The sequence below is a fragment of the Cynocephalus volans genome, chromosome 8, assembly GCF_027409185.1.
Source record: "Cynocephalus volans isolate mCynVol1 chromosome 8, mCynVol1.pri, whole genome shotgun sequence".
In the NCBI taxonomy this organism is placed as follows: Eukaryota; Metazoa; Chordata; class Mammalia; order Dermoptera; family Cynocephalidae; genus Cynocephalus; species Cynocephalus volans.
This window is the reverse complement of record NC_084467.1, coordinates 46083649-46096513: the sequence shown is the minus strand read 5'-3', so window position 1 is coordinate 46096513 and position 12865 is coordinate 46083649. Positions and strand designations below refer to the sequence as shown.

The window sequence follows — 12865 nt, the reverse complement described above, 5'->3', positions numbered from 1 at the left end:
TGGCAGCTTCATTATGTAGGCATGATTCCTTAAATCACTGGCCATTAGTAATCAACTTAACCTTCAATCTCTCTCCCCTCCACAGAGGGGGGGAGGAGGTAGATGGGACTGAAATTTCCAACCTTCTAATCATGCCTTGGTTTTGACCAGCCCCCTCCTGAAGCTATCAGGGCCTCCAGCCACCAGTCACTGCATTAGCATACAAAAGATATCACTAAGAAAATTCCAAGGGTTTTAGGAGCTGTGAGCCAAGAAACAGGGACAAAGACCAAATATCTATTTCTGAATATCACAGATCCATTTTGAGTTAGTCTTTGTACGTGATATAAGTCACTGATTACGGCTCACTTTTTTGCATATTGATATCCAATAGTTCTAGCATCATTTGTTGAAAAGACTGTTCTTTTCCACTGAATTATCTTTGCACCATTGTTGAAAACCAGTTGTCCATATATAAGTGAGCCTGTTTCTGGATTCTCTGTTCTGTTCCTTTGATCTATCTGTCTACCTTGACAACAATTCCACACTGTCAATTCCTGTAGTTTTAAAATAAATCTGGAAATAAGGTAATTTAGTCCTCCAGCTTTGTACCTAAAAGGGACCTTAGTCAGAAAATGACCATCTTGGTCTTAGTTAGACCAAGCAGAAAATTTCAGTTAGCCATTAACTTGGGAACTAATAATCATCAATTCCTTGAGGTTAGCAGAGGAATTGAGAAAATGACCATATAACTGGAACTGCCCAGAGATGAAATCACAACCTCATGTTGATTTGCTTTAGAGGTTGTGCACCTACAATTAAGGACTCATACTAAGTTTTCTTGTTTTTTAACCTCCCTAACCAGCTGCAAACAGAGGAAATCTAAGAGAGAGGCAAAACAACCCAGCTAATTATAAACTCTCCCTCTTACTTAAACAGAAACTGCATCCACATTAGTTAGAGGTTGAGTCAGGTATTCTTACGTTCCAATGATGTTTGACTGAGGTTATGATCTTTGAGCTCTCCCTAGGAGATAAGGTCTCCAACCCTGAGATAACATCAAGGGCTTGAAGCCAACCAGTCAGTCCACCAGCTGCAGACTCCATGAAGCCAAAGCAACCAATGCATCACAGGACCCTGACCTCTGACTGATGATCCCAGCCTCTGCTCATCTCATCTCTGCTGATCCCAGCCTCCCTCTTTTTTTGCAGAACAAAAACCCTTACCTCATCTTCCCACCTCTTCCCCTTTATAAACTCTAGAACAGGCATCAGAAGGTGGGATGAGTTTAGCCTGGTCATCCCCCAGATGCTGGTTATCTGGATAAACCTCCCAATCCTCACACCAGCTTTTGGACTTCTGAGTCATTTGTTCAGTGTGAGAGGGCAAGCTGAACCTGGTCTGCCAGTAACATACCTCTTTTTCAAAGTTGTTTTGGCTATTTTATGTCTATTGGATTTTCATATAAGGTTTGGGATCAGCTTGTTAACTTTTACAAAAAAATTACTGGAATTTTGATTGGTATTGCATTGAATCTATAGATCAATTTGGGAGGAACTGATACGTTAACAACACTGAGGTTTTTGACCCGTTGTGGAGCCACGCCTAATGTCTGGGATCCTGCTCACAGCGCCAATTGTCTAGCTCTTAATCCTGTTCGTTTTAATCCTGTTCGTGATGCCAATTGCAAAGCTACTGAACCACACCAGTTGTCGGGCTCTTTTACCTGCTCGTAATTCTGCACTGACTGGGCTGATTGTCAAGCTAAGGCTGGGTCTGGAGCCCACAGACCCCTAAAGCACATTCACAAACTGGGTCACAAACCCTTCACATGCCAGGCTGGGTCCCCAGACCCCTTCATGCAGGTCTATGAGGTAGGTAACTGGCCAACAGCTCCTTGGAAGCTGTAGGTTGGAAAGCATGGCTGCACCGTGTGGACACCCAAGGCGGACACCTGCCCGCTTCACTAAAACTACCTCTACCTCTCTCTCTCTCTCTCTCTCTCTCAATAACACAAGAACAGCAACAAAACTAAAAAGATACATTGGTGCCCATGCGCACTAACTACACATACACATACACAATTTGCTTACAAAGAATGCTGAACCACACCCAACTGGACCCGAGGTGAGGGCCCTGACCAAACTATTCTATTTTCCCAACACCCATGAACATGGTAGAGCTCCCATTTATGTCTTCTTTAATGTCTCAGCAGTATGTTACCACTTTTGTATACAGCTCTCATACATCTTTTGTCAAATTTATACCTAAATATCTCATAGTTTTAATGGTTATTATAAATGGTATTTTAAATTTTCAGTTTTTGATTGTGTGTTGCTAGTACATGAGAATACAGTCACATGCTACATTCGATGTTTTGGTCAATGATGGACCACATAAACAATGGTGGTCCCATAAGACTAAAATGCTGTATTTTATTGTACCTTTTCTATGTTTAGATATACAGATACCATTGCGTTACAATTGCCCACAGTACTCAGTACAGTAACACGCTGTACAGGTTCGTGGCCTAGGAACAATAGGCTGTACCATATAGTCTAGATGTGTGGCGGGCTACACCTCTAGGTTTGTGTAGGTGCACTCTATGACGTTAGCACAACAACAAAATTGCTTAACAACACGTTTCCCAGAACATATCCCTGTCGTTAAGCAACACATGACTTGGTTAAAGTGCATCGATCTCATTTTCTGAAACCTCGTTAAATGGACTTAGATCTAGTAGATTTTTTGAAGCTTCAGTATGAATTTTTACATAGATGATCATGTTGTCTGTGAATAGAGATGGTTTAATTTCTTCCAAAATAGTTGCTTTGACAGGCGTGAGAAAGTAACTGCTTTTTGTAAGATACTCTCCATCTGAAGAAAATGTTGTAAGTATTTTTTAGCATTATGTGAGTTCTGTAGCTGAGACTGTGGGGTTCTACTCTCCTCTTCTCTAGAACAATCCACCGCCCCATCCCACCCAATCTCTCACTGACAAAAAACAGTGAGGGATGAAGCTCAGGATGTAGTGACCAACCCCACAGACCAACCTTTGGACCTGACTAGGGTGCCCAGAAAGGCTGACTCCGGGAATGGAGCCAGTTGTTCCCAATGGCTGGACACTGCCTGGAGGTCTGCAATGTCCTCACAGGATGAGGCCCTGCTGAGCTGCCAGAAACATCCTGGGATGGAGACAGGGTATTCCCGGAGAGTCCTAGAGCTGCCATATGATATATGCTACACTCGCCCACCTCTTTTTTGGACTTTAATGAACAGGGAGCCAAGAACTCTGGTGTTAGAGTAGAAGGGGTTCCAAGAGTGAAACCACATCCCATCCCTCAGTCCATCTGCTGTCTGGCTTCCTTGTTCATGTCATTGGCTGATTCGAATTCTCAGGATAACCGATGTCTTGTAGCAAAAGATATCTGGCCCCAGCTGTCCCAGCAGACATTGTGACCTCCAGGTAGATAGCTCCAGCGAAGGTGAGCCCACCACATCGCTCCCCTCTCCCAAGCATTCTCCTGTGTCCTTTCTCCAAGCTCCCCCACCACTTCCCACTCCCATCCTCCCACCCCCAGATTTGTCTTCAGGCCTTTGGGCCCTTGGGTCATCGCAGGCTGTCCTTCACATGTGCGTTAGGGAGTAGGATCTGAATTGTAATCTATAGTTGGGCGGCACTTCCCCTTGGTAAAAGGTGTGATCCTTTCCCTTTAAAAAGACAGAGAGAAAAATCAATTAAACTGGTCCTTTGGAAGGCAGAATCTCCCCACCCCTGGAGGAAACCCACAGGGGATGACCAGGTACCTGTTGGTTGTGCTTCACAGGGGATCCTACATTGGGTGAGAGGCCAAAATTGAAGACCCCCAGACCTTTTCCAACAAAATGGCCTGGTTCCAAAGAGATCCCACTACTTTGTACCCAGCTCAGCACATCAGAGCACACAATTTGATCTGTAAGAATTTCAAGTGAAAAATCACAGTGCCTGAAAGATCATCTAGCCCAACCCTGAGAGGGAGACCAAGGGCCAGAGAGAGGAGGGAACTTACCTGAAATGGCCCTGAAGGACAGGGTTAGGGCCAGAATTCAAGCCCAGAGCTCTTGCCCTCAGTCCAGCGCTCCTCCCACCACTCTGATTCTTTCCTGGGAGTGGAACCCCTGAGGACTCTGATTCCCATCCCAGGAACTATTTGGAAGATGGCATTTCCATAAGAACCCCTTGCAATGTGTGTCAAACAGCATCCACCAGCTATTGTTACACACGTTATGCACTTGTTTATTGCCTGTCTACCCCACCAACATGTGAACTTCTTCAATTTTTTCATTGGTATTTCCCCTATGGCTGCTCCATTACCTGGTGCTTAGTCAGTGCTCCACAAATATTTGTCAGAGGAAGGAAGGCAAGAGGGAGGGAGGGTTCACCAGGGTAAAGGGCCTTTTCTACTATCCAGTGGGTCTCCATGCCTCTGTCTCTTCACTCCTCCCCATCCATACTGCCCCCAGCCTGGCCCAGAGCCTCATCTCTCATCTGGACCATGAGGACAGCCTCCTTGCCTCTATCCCCCTCATCCCATTTCCCCACCCCATAATGCCACAAAGTCAGTTTTTAAAACACAAGAGTTACTGCCCGTTAAAATCCTTCTGAGTGGCTGGGAGTAAATATTCACAAAACACATATCTGATAAAGGACTTATACCTAGCATATATAAAGAACTCTCAAAACTTAACATATAAAAACAAGCAAGCCATTTTTTAAAATGTGCAAAAGATCTGAAAACACCTCCCCAAAGAAGAGGTGAAAGGAAGCTCATGAAAAGATGCTCAACATCTTGTCACTGGAGAGATACAAATTCAAACCATAAATCATAATGTAATATATTATTGGAATGGTTAAAATTAGAAAACAAGAAAACAATGACAGTACCAAATGCTGACAAGGGTATGGAGCAATTAGACCTCCCACACATTGCTGCTGGGAACACAAAATAGGACAGCCATTTCAAAACAGTTTGGCAGTTTCTTATAAAGTTATTCATTCACTTACCAAATGACCCAGAAATCCTACTCCTAGATATTTACCAAAGAGGAATGAAAACATATGTCTATCTAAAGACCTGTTTATAACCATTTATAGCAGCTTTATTAAAAATTTCCCAAACTGGAAACAATTCAAATGTCTCTCAGCTTGGGAAGGGATAAACACACTGTGGACAGCCATACAATGGAATACGGCTCAGCATTACAGAGGAACAAACTACTGATACATGCAGCAACATGGATGAATCTCAAAAGCATTGCGTAAAATGAAAGAAAAAGACAAACTTCTACATATGGAGGATTCCATTTATATGACATTCTGGAAAAGGCAAAACTATAGGGATGATGACTGTATCAGTAGTTGCCAGAGGCTGGAGTAGGAGGAATAGATTAACTACAGATAGCACAAGGAAACTTTTTAAGGGAATGGTAATATTCTATATCATCCTTATGGTGATTTCATGACTATATACATTTCTCAAAACTCATAGAATTGTGTACCTAAAAAGGATGAATTTTGCTGGATGTAAATTATACTATTATAAATTCGACATTTTGAAAAATCCTGGGGCTTCTCACACACAGGATAGAGTCCAAGCAGCTTAGCTTTGCTTTCAAGGCCTCTAAGAACTGCCTGATCCAGCCTCTCCTGCCTTATTCTCGCTATTCCCCTTTACACAGTCCACAAAAATGAACCATTTAGCATTTCCCAGACATGTCCTGAGTTTTTTTGTTTCCTTTCCTTTGCTCATGCTCTTCTCTTTGTCCTAAATTTTTTCGAAGTGAACTCTCATGGAAAGAATGCAGCTCAGAGCCAGCTAGACCAGAGATCCAATTCTGTTTTGCTACCAGACTAGACAGACAGCAAAATGGCCCATGCTTTCTTATACCAGTGCCCTCTGCAATGTGACTTTGCAGCTACTCCCACCAAGAAGTAGAGTTTACTTCCCTTCACCTTGCATGTGAGCTGGCCTTGTAACTTGCTTTGGCCAACAGAATGTGGTAGAAGCAATGCAGTGGCATTCTGGGCCTAGGCTCCATGAGAACAAGCCTGGGCTACACTGCTGAAGGATGGGAGTCCATGTGGAAGACAGTCTAGTTGTTCCATCCAAGACCATCCTAGACCAGTCCCCAGCTAACCCAGACTCATGAACAATAACAAATGGCTACTGTTTTAAACCACTGAGTTTTGGGGTAGTTGTTATGCAGCAATAGCCAACTGATACAGTCAGTAACTCACTGTGGCCCTGGCAAAGTTACTTAGTTTCCTCATCTATGTAATAAACATAATACAAAGCTCAAAGGGCTTTGTGAGGCTCATAAGAGATAATGTTTATACAGAACTGAGCACAGCGCCTGGCATACAGTCAACCTTTGATTAACAGTTGTTATTGCTTTTCAAAGTCCAACTCTTATCCAACGTTTGAGAGCCAGCTTAAATGCCACTTCTTCTGAGCAGCAATCCCTGAACCTCCAAATTGGATGTAATCTTTCCCTCCTCTGAATTCCTGCAGTACTATCTCTATCCTCCTCTAATACACTCTACACTCAATTGTAAGCACTTTGAAAACACGGCTGTGGCCTTAAACATAGGCATTCAGTCAAAGTCAGAAAAAGATTAAATGACTGGTATAGAGCTGGGACAGAAAGTCTATTTTCCTGCCTCCCAGGCCACTCTTCCTTCTACCATAACACACGATCCCCTTCAAGGGCAATCCCAGCATTTTTCCTTTCGCATAGTTGGCATTCAACAAATGCGTCTTGAATTGAATCAGCTAAACTGGGGGTGGTACCTGCCCCCTAGGGGGCAATGAAAATGTGCAGGAGAGTTTGGGGGCTGTCACAAAGGCTGGGAGCCACTACTGGCAACCAGTGGGCAGGCACCAGGAAAGCTAACCACCCCACCACTGGGCAGGAGAGTCTGGTACAATGAAGAAGTGTCCCTCCCACAAGCCAGCAGCACCCTGCTGAGGAATGATGGGCTATGGGAAAGGAGTGGGATGGCAAGTCTTTCTTCTGGACAGACTCTGGCCTGTGAGACAGGCTTCAAAATCCCCATCCTACAGCTGAGAAAGAGTCTTGCTTAGTAGCCCAGGCCACACAGCTAGGAGATGACAAAGCAGAGACTTTATCTGCATGTCATCCCAAAGCCCACGGATTTGTGCAAGCCTCAAGCAGGCCATGTCAGGCTGAGAAGTGCAGGCTGATCTGAACCAGGCCATCCAGCAGACCACAACGGATGGAGCAGAGTCCAGGTAACCCACTGGGACATGGGCTACAAATGCTGAGGCCATCTGGAGAACGAAGTGTGCCTCAGGAAGATCAGTGCCACCCAGTTTGTAAACCACGGAACCCCAGTTTCCTCCCCCAAGCCAGGACCAATTTTTAGGGTCTACTGTAACCTCTCATAACCCCCTGAGGGTTCCCTACCTGAGCAACTGGTAATTCAGACAGGGTGAGGCAAAGGAGAGTCCCACCTTGATGTTATATCTGCCAAGTGGCCCTTTCCCAAGATTTCCTCCTGTGTCACTTGCACTTTGATTTGTAGGTATTTCTTGGTAAAAAGGCCAAACTCCTCCATCAAGACTCACACCACCTGATCTGTCTCACTTCATTCTTCCACATCCTTTTCCATGCCCACCTACTGCTGCTCAGCCACCCCAAACAGGCCAGGCTGTTACCCCCATGCCCATGCCCAGCAGCCTGAGACATCCTCCCTCTCTCCATGCCACCTTTCCAGGTAGACCTGGGCATTTCTCTCTCTGCACTTCACACTCCCATGGGATCTGGCTGAGCCCCTGCATCACGTACCTGATGCTAATCAATCCCTCCTCTCTGCCTCACTTGCCTGAGACCTTCTGAGGGTAGGACCCCTGGCCCCTAGCAAATGCTCACTAAATTCAATTAAATCATCAGCCTTTCTGTCTCTCCCACCTCCTGCCCCCATCCAAGGCCAACAATTCTCCCTGTGCTCGGGGACCACCCCTCCAGCCCATGCAAGGAGCATGCATGTTCCACCACCTCACAATAGAATCTCCTGCTCTTCTTGCCGATTAGTCCAGAAACATGCTCAAGTCTCTACCTCCACCCACCCCCACCAAAAATAAGGAAAAGAAGATAGAAGAAAAGGAAGGAAGGAGTGAGAGAGAAAGGAAGGAAGGAAGAAAGGAAAAATAAAAATATGGCCTTCTCTCTACTCTGCCTTCCCTTGGAGCTAAGGCTCTGTCTTTCCGTGGTGCCACGTTGTCTCTATGGCAACCTCCTGATTTGTGTGCTACACAGTAAATGCGTAGTGGGGTCTAAAAGGGGAGAAGAGGGGGCTCTGTGTGCTGAGCTTCCTAAGAGTCCCTCCCCCTACTCAAACTTCCAAAACTGTCACCAAAGCAGCATGCACAAAGGCCAGAAAGTAAAAGGAAAGTGATCAGGTGAGGGCAGGTTGGTGAGCACAGGAAGATGGGTTGTGCTGATGGCCAACTCTGCCTCAGCCCTTCTGGGTTCAGACAGCCTTTCCACCTGGTCTTGTCTTTCAGGAAGCTTCGGGGCAAGAGTGGGGAGGTGTTCTGGATGGAGAGAAGCCCTGGGTGCCAGCTGCCCGCATCCCTCGTCTCATGCTGCCCTGTAACTCGGGGAGGGGGTAAGTGCCTGCCCCATGAAGCTGGGAGCTACTGTGGGGCAGAACTGCCATCTGGTTCTCTTCTACAATGTCTCGGGAGCCAGCAAGTGCCTGGCACATAGTAAGTGCTCCATCAGTTTTTGAGGAATGCATGTTCCAATGCCATTTCCTAACAGTGACTCTGGAAAATCACCTTCTCCAAACTTCACTTGTCTCAAGTGAAGAACATAGAGAGTAACACCTACTCTTTACAGTTACTTGCACGCAGGACGTACCTAAAAAATCACTGTGTCCATTTTAAATACACTCCAGAAATATAAGTGCTCATTATTATTATTACATAAAATGGACATTTACGATTTCGATTTCAGATTTCTTAAAAAGAAATACGGCTTTTAGTCTAAAATACCAAAAAGGCAGTATGCATGCTGAAGTATTCAGGAGGAAATGTACTGCCTGCTATTTCTTTTGAAACATCAAAAATAAAAGATAATTAATAGATGAATACAGAGTCATGTAAATAGAAAGATATGTCATAAAGTAGGAAGAGTAAAACATTAACAGTATAGTCTAAGTGATAGGTATACAAGTGCACACTGTAAAATCCTTTCGACTTTGCTGTGTATTTGAAATTTTTCATAATAAAATGTCAGGTGAAAAAACTTGAAAGGAAAAATAAACTTCGCTGAATGAAACTGGAATTATCGCACATGTTCCTTTCATGGAGTTTTCCAGACCCTGGCGCATTTCATTAATTAATGCACTGACTTGTCATTCAACAAATACTCATTGAGCTCCTGCTATGGTTGCCAGCAGGACCCTGGGGCTGGAGAATAGAGAAGTTCTGTTTGGTGGGGACCAAGGGCATATGAACAAGTAATTACAACATAAGTGGAAAGTGCTCCAGCCTGGGGATACACAAGAGGCTGAGAGTAAAGAGACATTGTCTGGAAAAATCACGGAAGGCTTCAAATTTGAGCAGAACTGTGGAGGATGAAGAGGAGTTTTCCAAAGAGAAATTAGGGAAGGATGTTTCAAGGACAGACCATAGTGTGGCCAGTGGCCCCATGGGCTGAAAGAGCAAGGGTGTAGCGTAGAGCCTGGCCTAACTAGAGCAGAGTTCTCACGTCCACACGGCCAGCCAGAAGGTCAGCCAGAAGGAGGAAACAAGACCTGGCTGTGAGATCCAAAGATCCAGAAAGGTGGCCAGATGGAAAACCTAGTCCATTGGTCAGTCCAGCACATTTATGGAGTGCCCACTGTATACACAGCTCGAAAGAATGAAAAACAAAAGCCTGCCTTTCCCATACAGGATTTAAATCCCAGGCTGCCTGGCTGGAAACCGGAACACTTTGGATTGCAGGAAGAAGCAGGTGAGGCTTGGGAGTGAGGGGTGAGAAAGATCAGCTGTACCCATGCATTCCAGAAAGAGACTTTGCCACTCTCTCACACATGCCCTCCTCGCCTGGACTGAAGATGGCACACTGGTCGAGGACATGTTGTGCTTTGTCGCCCATGGCCTCCTCCCAACCTGGCCAAGGAGGCAAGGCTGAAGCACAGGATCAGAGTCAGAGCCGTGTGTTTCTAGTCCCTGAACTGCCTCTGTTCGCCCGTGGAACTCGGCAATGCCCTTCACCTCCCCCTACCCCACCCCGCCCCACCCTGCCCTGCTCCAAGCCTCATTTACTTATATATGAGCTGGGGAAGATGGCACTGACAATCACCCGTTGCATTTCTATAGCACCTCTGCTGTCTGTGGACTTGTGCATTTCACATCCTCATGACACTGGATCATGCCCACCACCTTGGAGAAGAAGGCAGCATTAACATGAAAGAAGTGGTGAGGGCTTCTCCAATGAGAACTTCATCCATCCAGTCTCCATTCATTTTTATTCATTCTTTACTCCTCTATTTTTACTTATTTTGGTCTTTTTTGTTTAAACTTCTAGAGTTGGGTGATTGCTTCTTTTGGTTTTAATCTTTCTTGTTTGATATTAAAAGCACTTAAAGGTATGAATTTTCCTCTAACAGGTGCTTTGGCCATGGTGGGGGGGTACTCAAAAAGTTCATGGAAAGATTCATATTATTTTTCAATTCTAGTTTTCCACGAATTTTTTGAAGTACCCTCATATTACACAGGCTTTGATCTATTGTTTTTATTGTAATTACTTTCTAAATAGTCTGTAATTTCAAATTTGATTTTCTCTTACACCCAAGAGGTAGTTAGAAGAGTGCTTCCTAATTTCCAAGTACTTGGCTTTGGGGGTTTTCCTTTTCATGTTAACTTCCTATTTCATTATTTTATTCTTAAAGATTCATGAAAAAAATAGATTAAAGGATAATTCAACAGCCACCAAAATAAAATAAAATCTTTCCATGAACTTTTTGAAGTACTTTTGTATTATGCTTAGAAAGAGTGACCTAAAAATTTCTATGTAAGGTATTTTTAACTTAGACATTTTTGATATTTTCTTTCCTTTTTTTTTTTTTTTTTTGCAGATTGTTTGGCCTGGATTTTACTATCCCCAAATACTGTCAGAATGATTCTTTTCCAAGCCATAAGTGCGTAAGTACTGTGGTCGTCAGACCCTAGACGTGCTGTGTTCCAGCTCACGAGACCTGTAGCTGCTTCGCATGCAGGAAAGCCGGGAGACGTCAGGGGAAAACATCTTCACAAAGTCCTTAATAGCAATGTAGGTTTTTTTTTTTAATGATTTACACATTTTTCCCTCTTTGCCTTTCACGTGCAAATGTCCAGAATATAGAAAATAATTTCCCCACTGTGTGCACTGATGAAAGACCTCACACCATGCACTTTCGTTTTCATGATGTGGAAAAGCCAAATGGATGTCCAGTTGGCTTCCAAACACCACATTTGCAAGGGCAGAGCACTTGATTTGCCAGCCAGGCCCTCCATTTCCCCAAGGAGAGGCCCAATAAACCTCCTGGAGCTTGGCTGCCTTACACAGGGCGAAGTCGCTGACATGTCATTTGTCAGAATCAGCTGGCTCCCTAGCTGGACCACAGCCACGCTGACCAGTTTGCTGGACTCGTCTCCTCTAGAAGTCAGGTCAAAGCAGACATTGCCTTTTACTGTTGAATATGCGTGCCTATGAGCAATCATTCCTTCAATGAAAGAAATGATTTGGGGAATATTTTTAGTTACCGTTATGTACCCTATGGGTGGGAAAACCTTCACAACTGCCAGGTCTTGCTCAAAATCTTCCTCATAAAGACTGGTGAGAGGGGCCAGCCCGTGGCTCACTCGGGAGAGTGTGGTGCTGATAACACCAAGGCCATGGGTTCGGATCCCTATACAGGGATGGCCGGTTAGCTCACTTGGGAGAGCGTGGTGCTGATAATACCAAGTCAAGGATTAAGATCCCCTTACCGGTCATCTTTAGTAAAAAAAAAAAAAAAAAAAAAAGACTGGTGAGAGAAGTGGATGAAATAGTCATCTCATTGGCTCTTTTGACTACTTTATCATCCACATCTGTAATACTCATCACTATGACTGTTGCATCCAAAACCCTTGGTTAGGATCCTTCCAATTATATCATATCTAACATATGAGCATGCGTGGCCAAGGTGTGCATGATCATATACAGCTGGTCCACACCTATACCAGGAGGCCCGCTCTGCACGCACCACAACCAGAGGGTCCTTCCTTCTGGGCAGCTGTCGTACACCTGTACATCCCTGTCCCATGGATTGCAACTAGACCCGCGCACCTCCCCCTTTGCCACCCATCCCACAGGCCCACAGCAACCATTGCATATGAAGCCCCATGTGGCTCCGAGCAGCTGGGCAGCCAGGCAGGACCCGCACATCTGAAGCACGCCCATGGCTGGGGACAGGGATGGGGACGAGGAGGTGAGGAGCTTGATGAGATTTTCTTACAGGATCAATTTTTATAAATGTTCATGAGTACCTGAATATAGTGTGAAGCAAAATACATCCATTCAAATCCTCCAAATAATTACTTATATACCTTTGTCTGTCAAATTCTCAAACAGGTCTATTATGAATTTCCATTATGATTGTGGGAGTTTATCACTGTTATTTTGGGTGTGTAAAAGTTCATGGTTTTTATAACTTCTTCATGGGTTGTGTTGCTTATTATGACTAACACTCATCTTTGTCCCACTTCATATTTTTGCCTTGAATTCTACTTCGCTTGGTGTTTGTATTACTACTTTTCCTTTTTTGTTGTTAATTACATTTGTCTGGTATATC

The 12865-nt window shown here is 44.5% G+C and overlaps 1 protein-coding gene and 1 pseudogene across 1 annotated transcript in view; both read right to left on the bottom strand.

Annotated features, from left to right (window-relative positions):
• Positions 1–3617: 3617 nt before the first annotated feature.
• CIMAP2 (ciliary microtubule associated protein 2) overlaps positions 3618–12865 on the bottom strand; it is a 32439-nt gene continuing 23191 nt past the window's right edge. The window contains exon 12 of the mRNA XM_063105757.1: positions 3618–3690. Within this exon, the coding sequence (XP_062961827.1) occupies positions 3618–3690 (73 nt within the window). The remainder of the gene's footprint in view (positions 3691–12865) is intronic.
• On the bottom strand, positions 11212–12337 carry LOC134383241 (probable cysteine--tRNA ligase, mitochondrial; annotated as a pseudogene).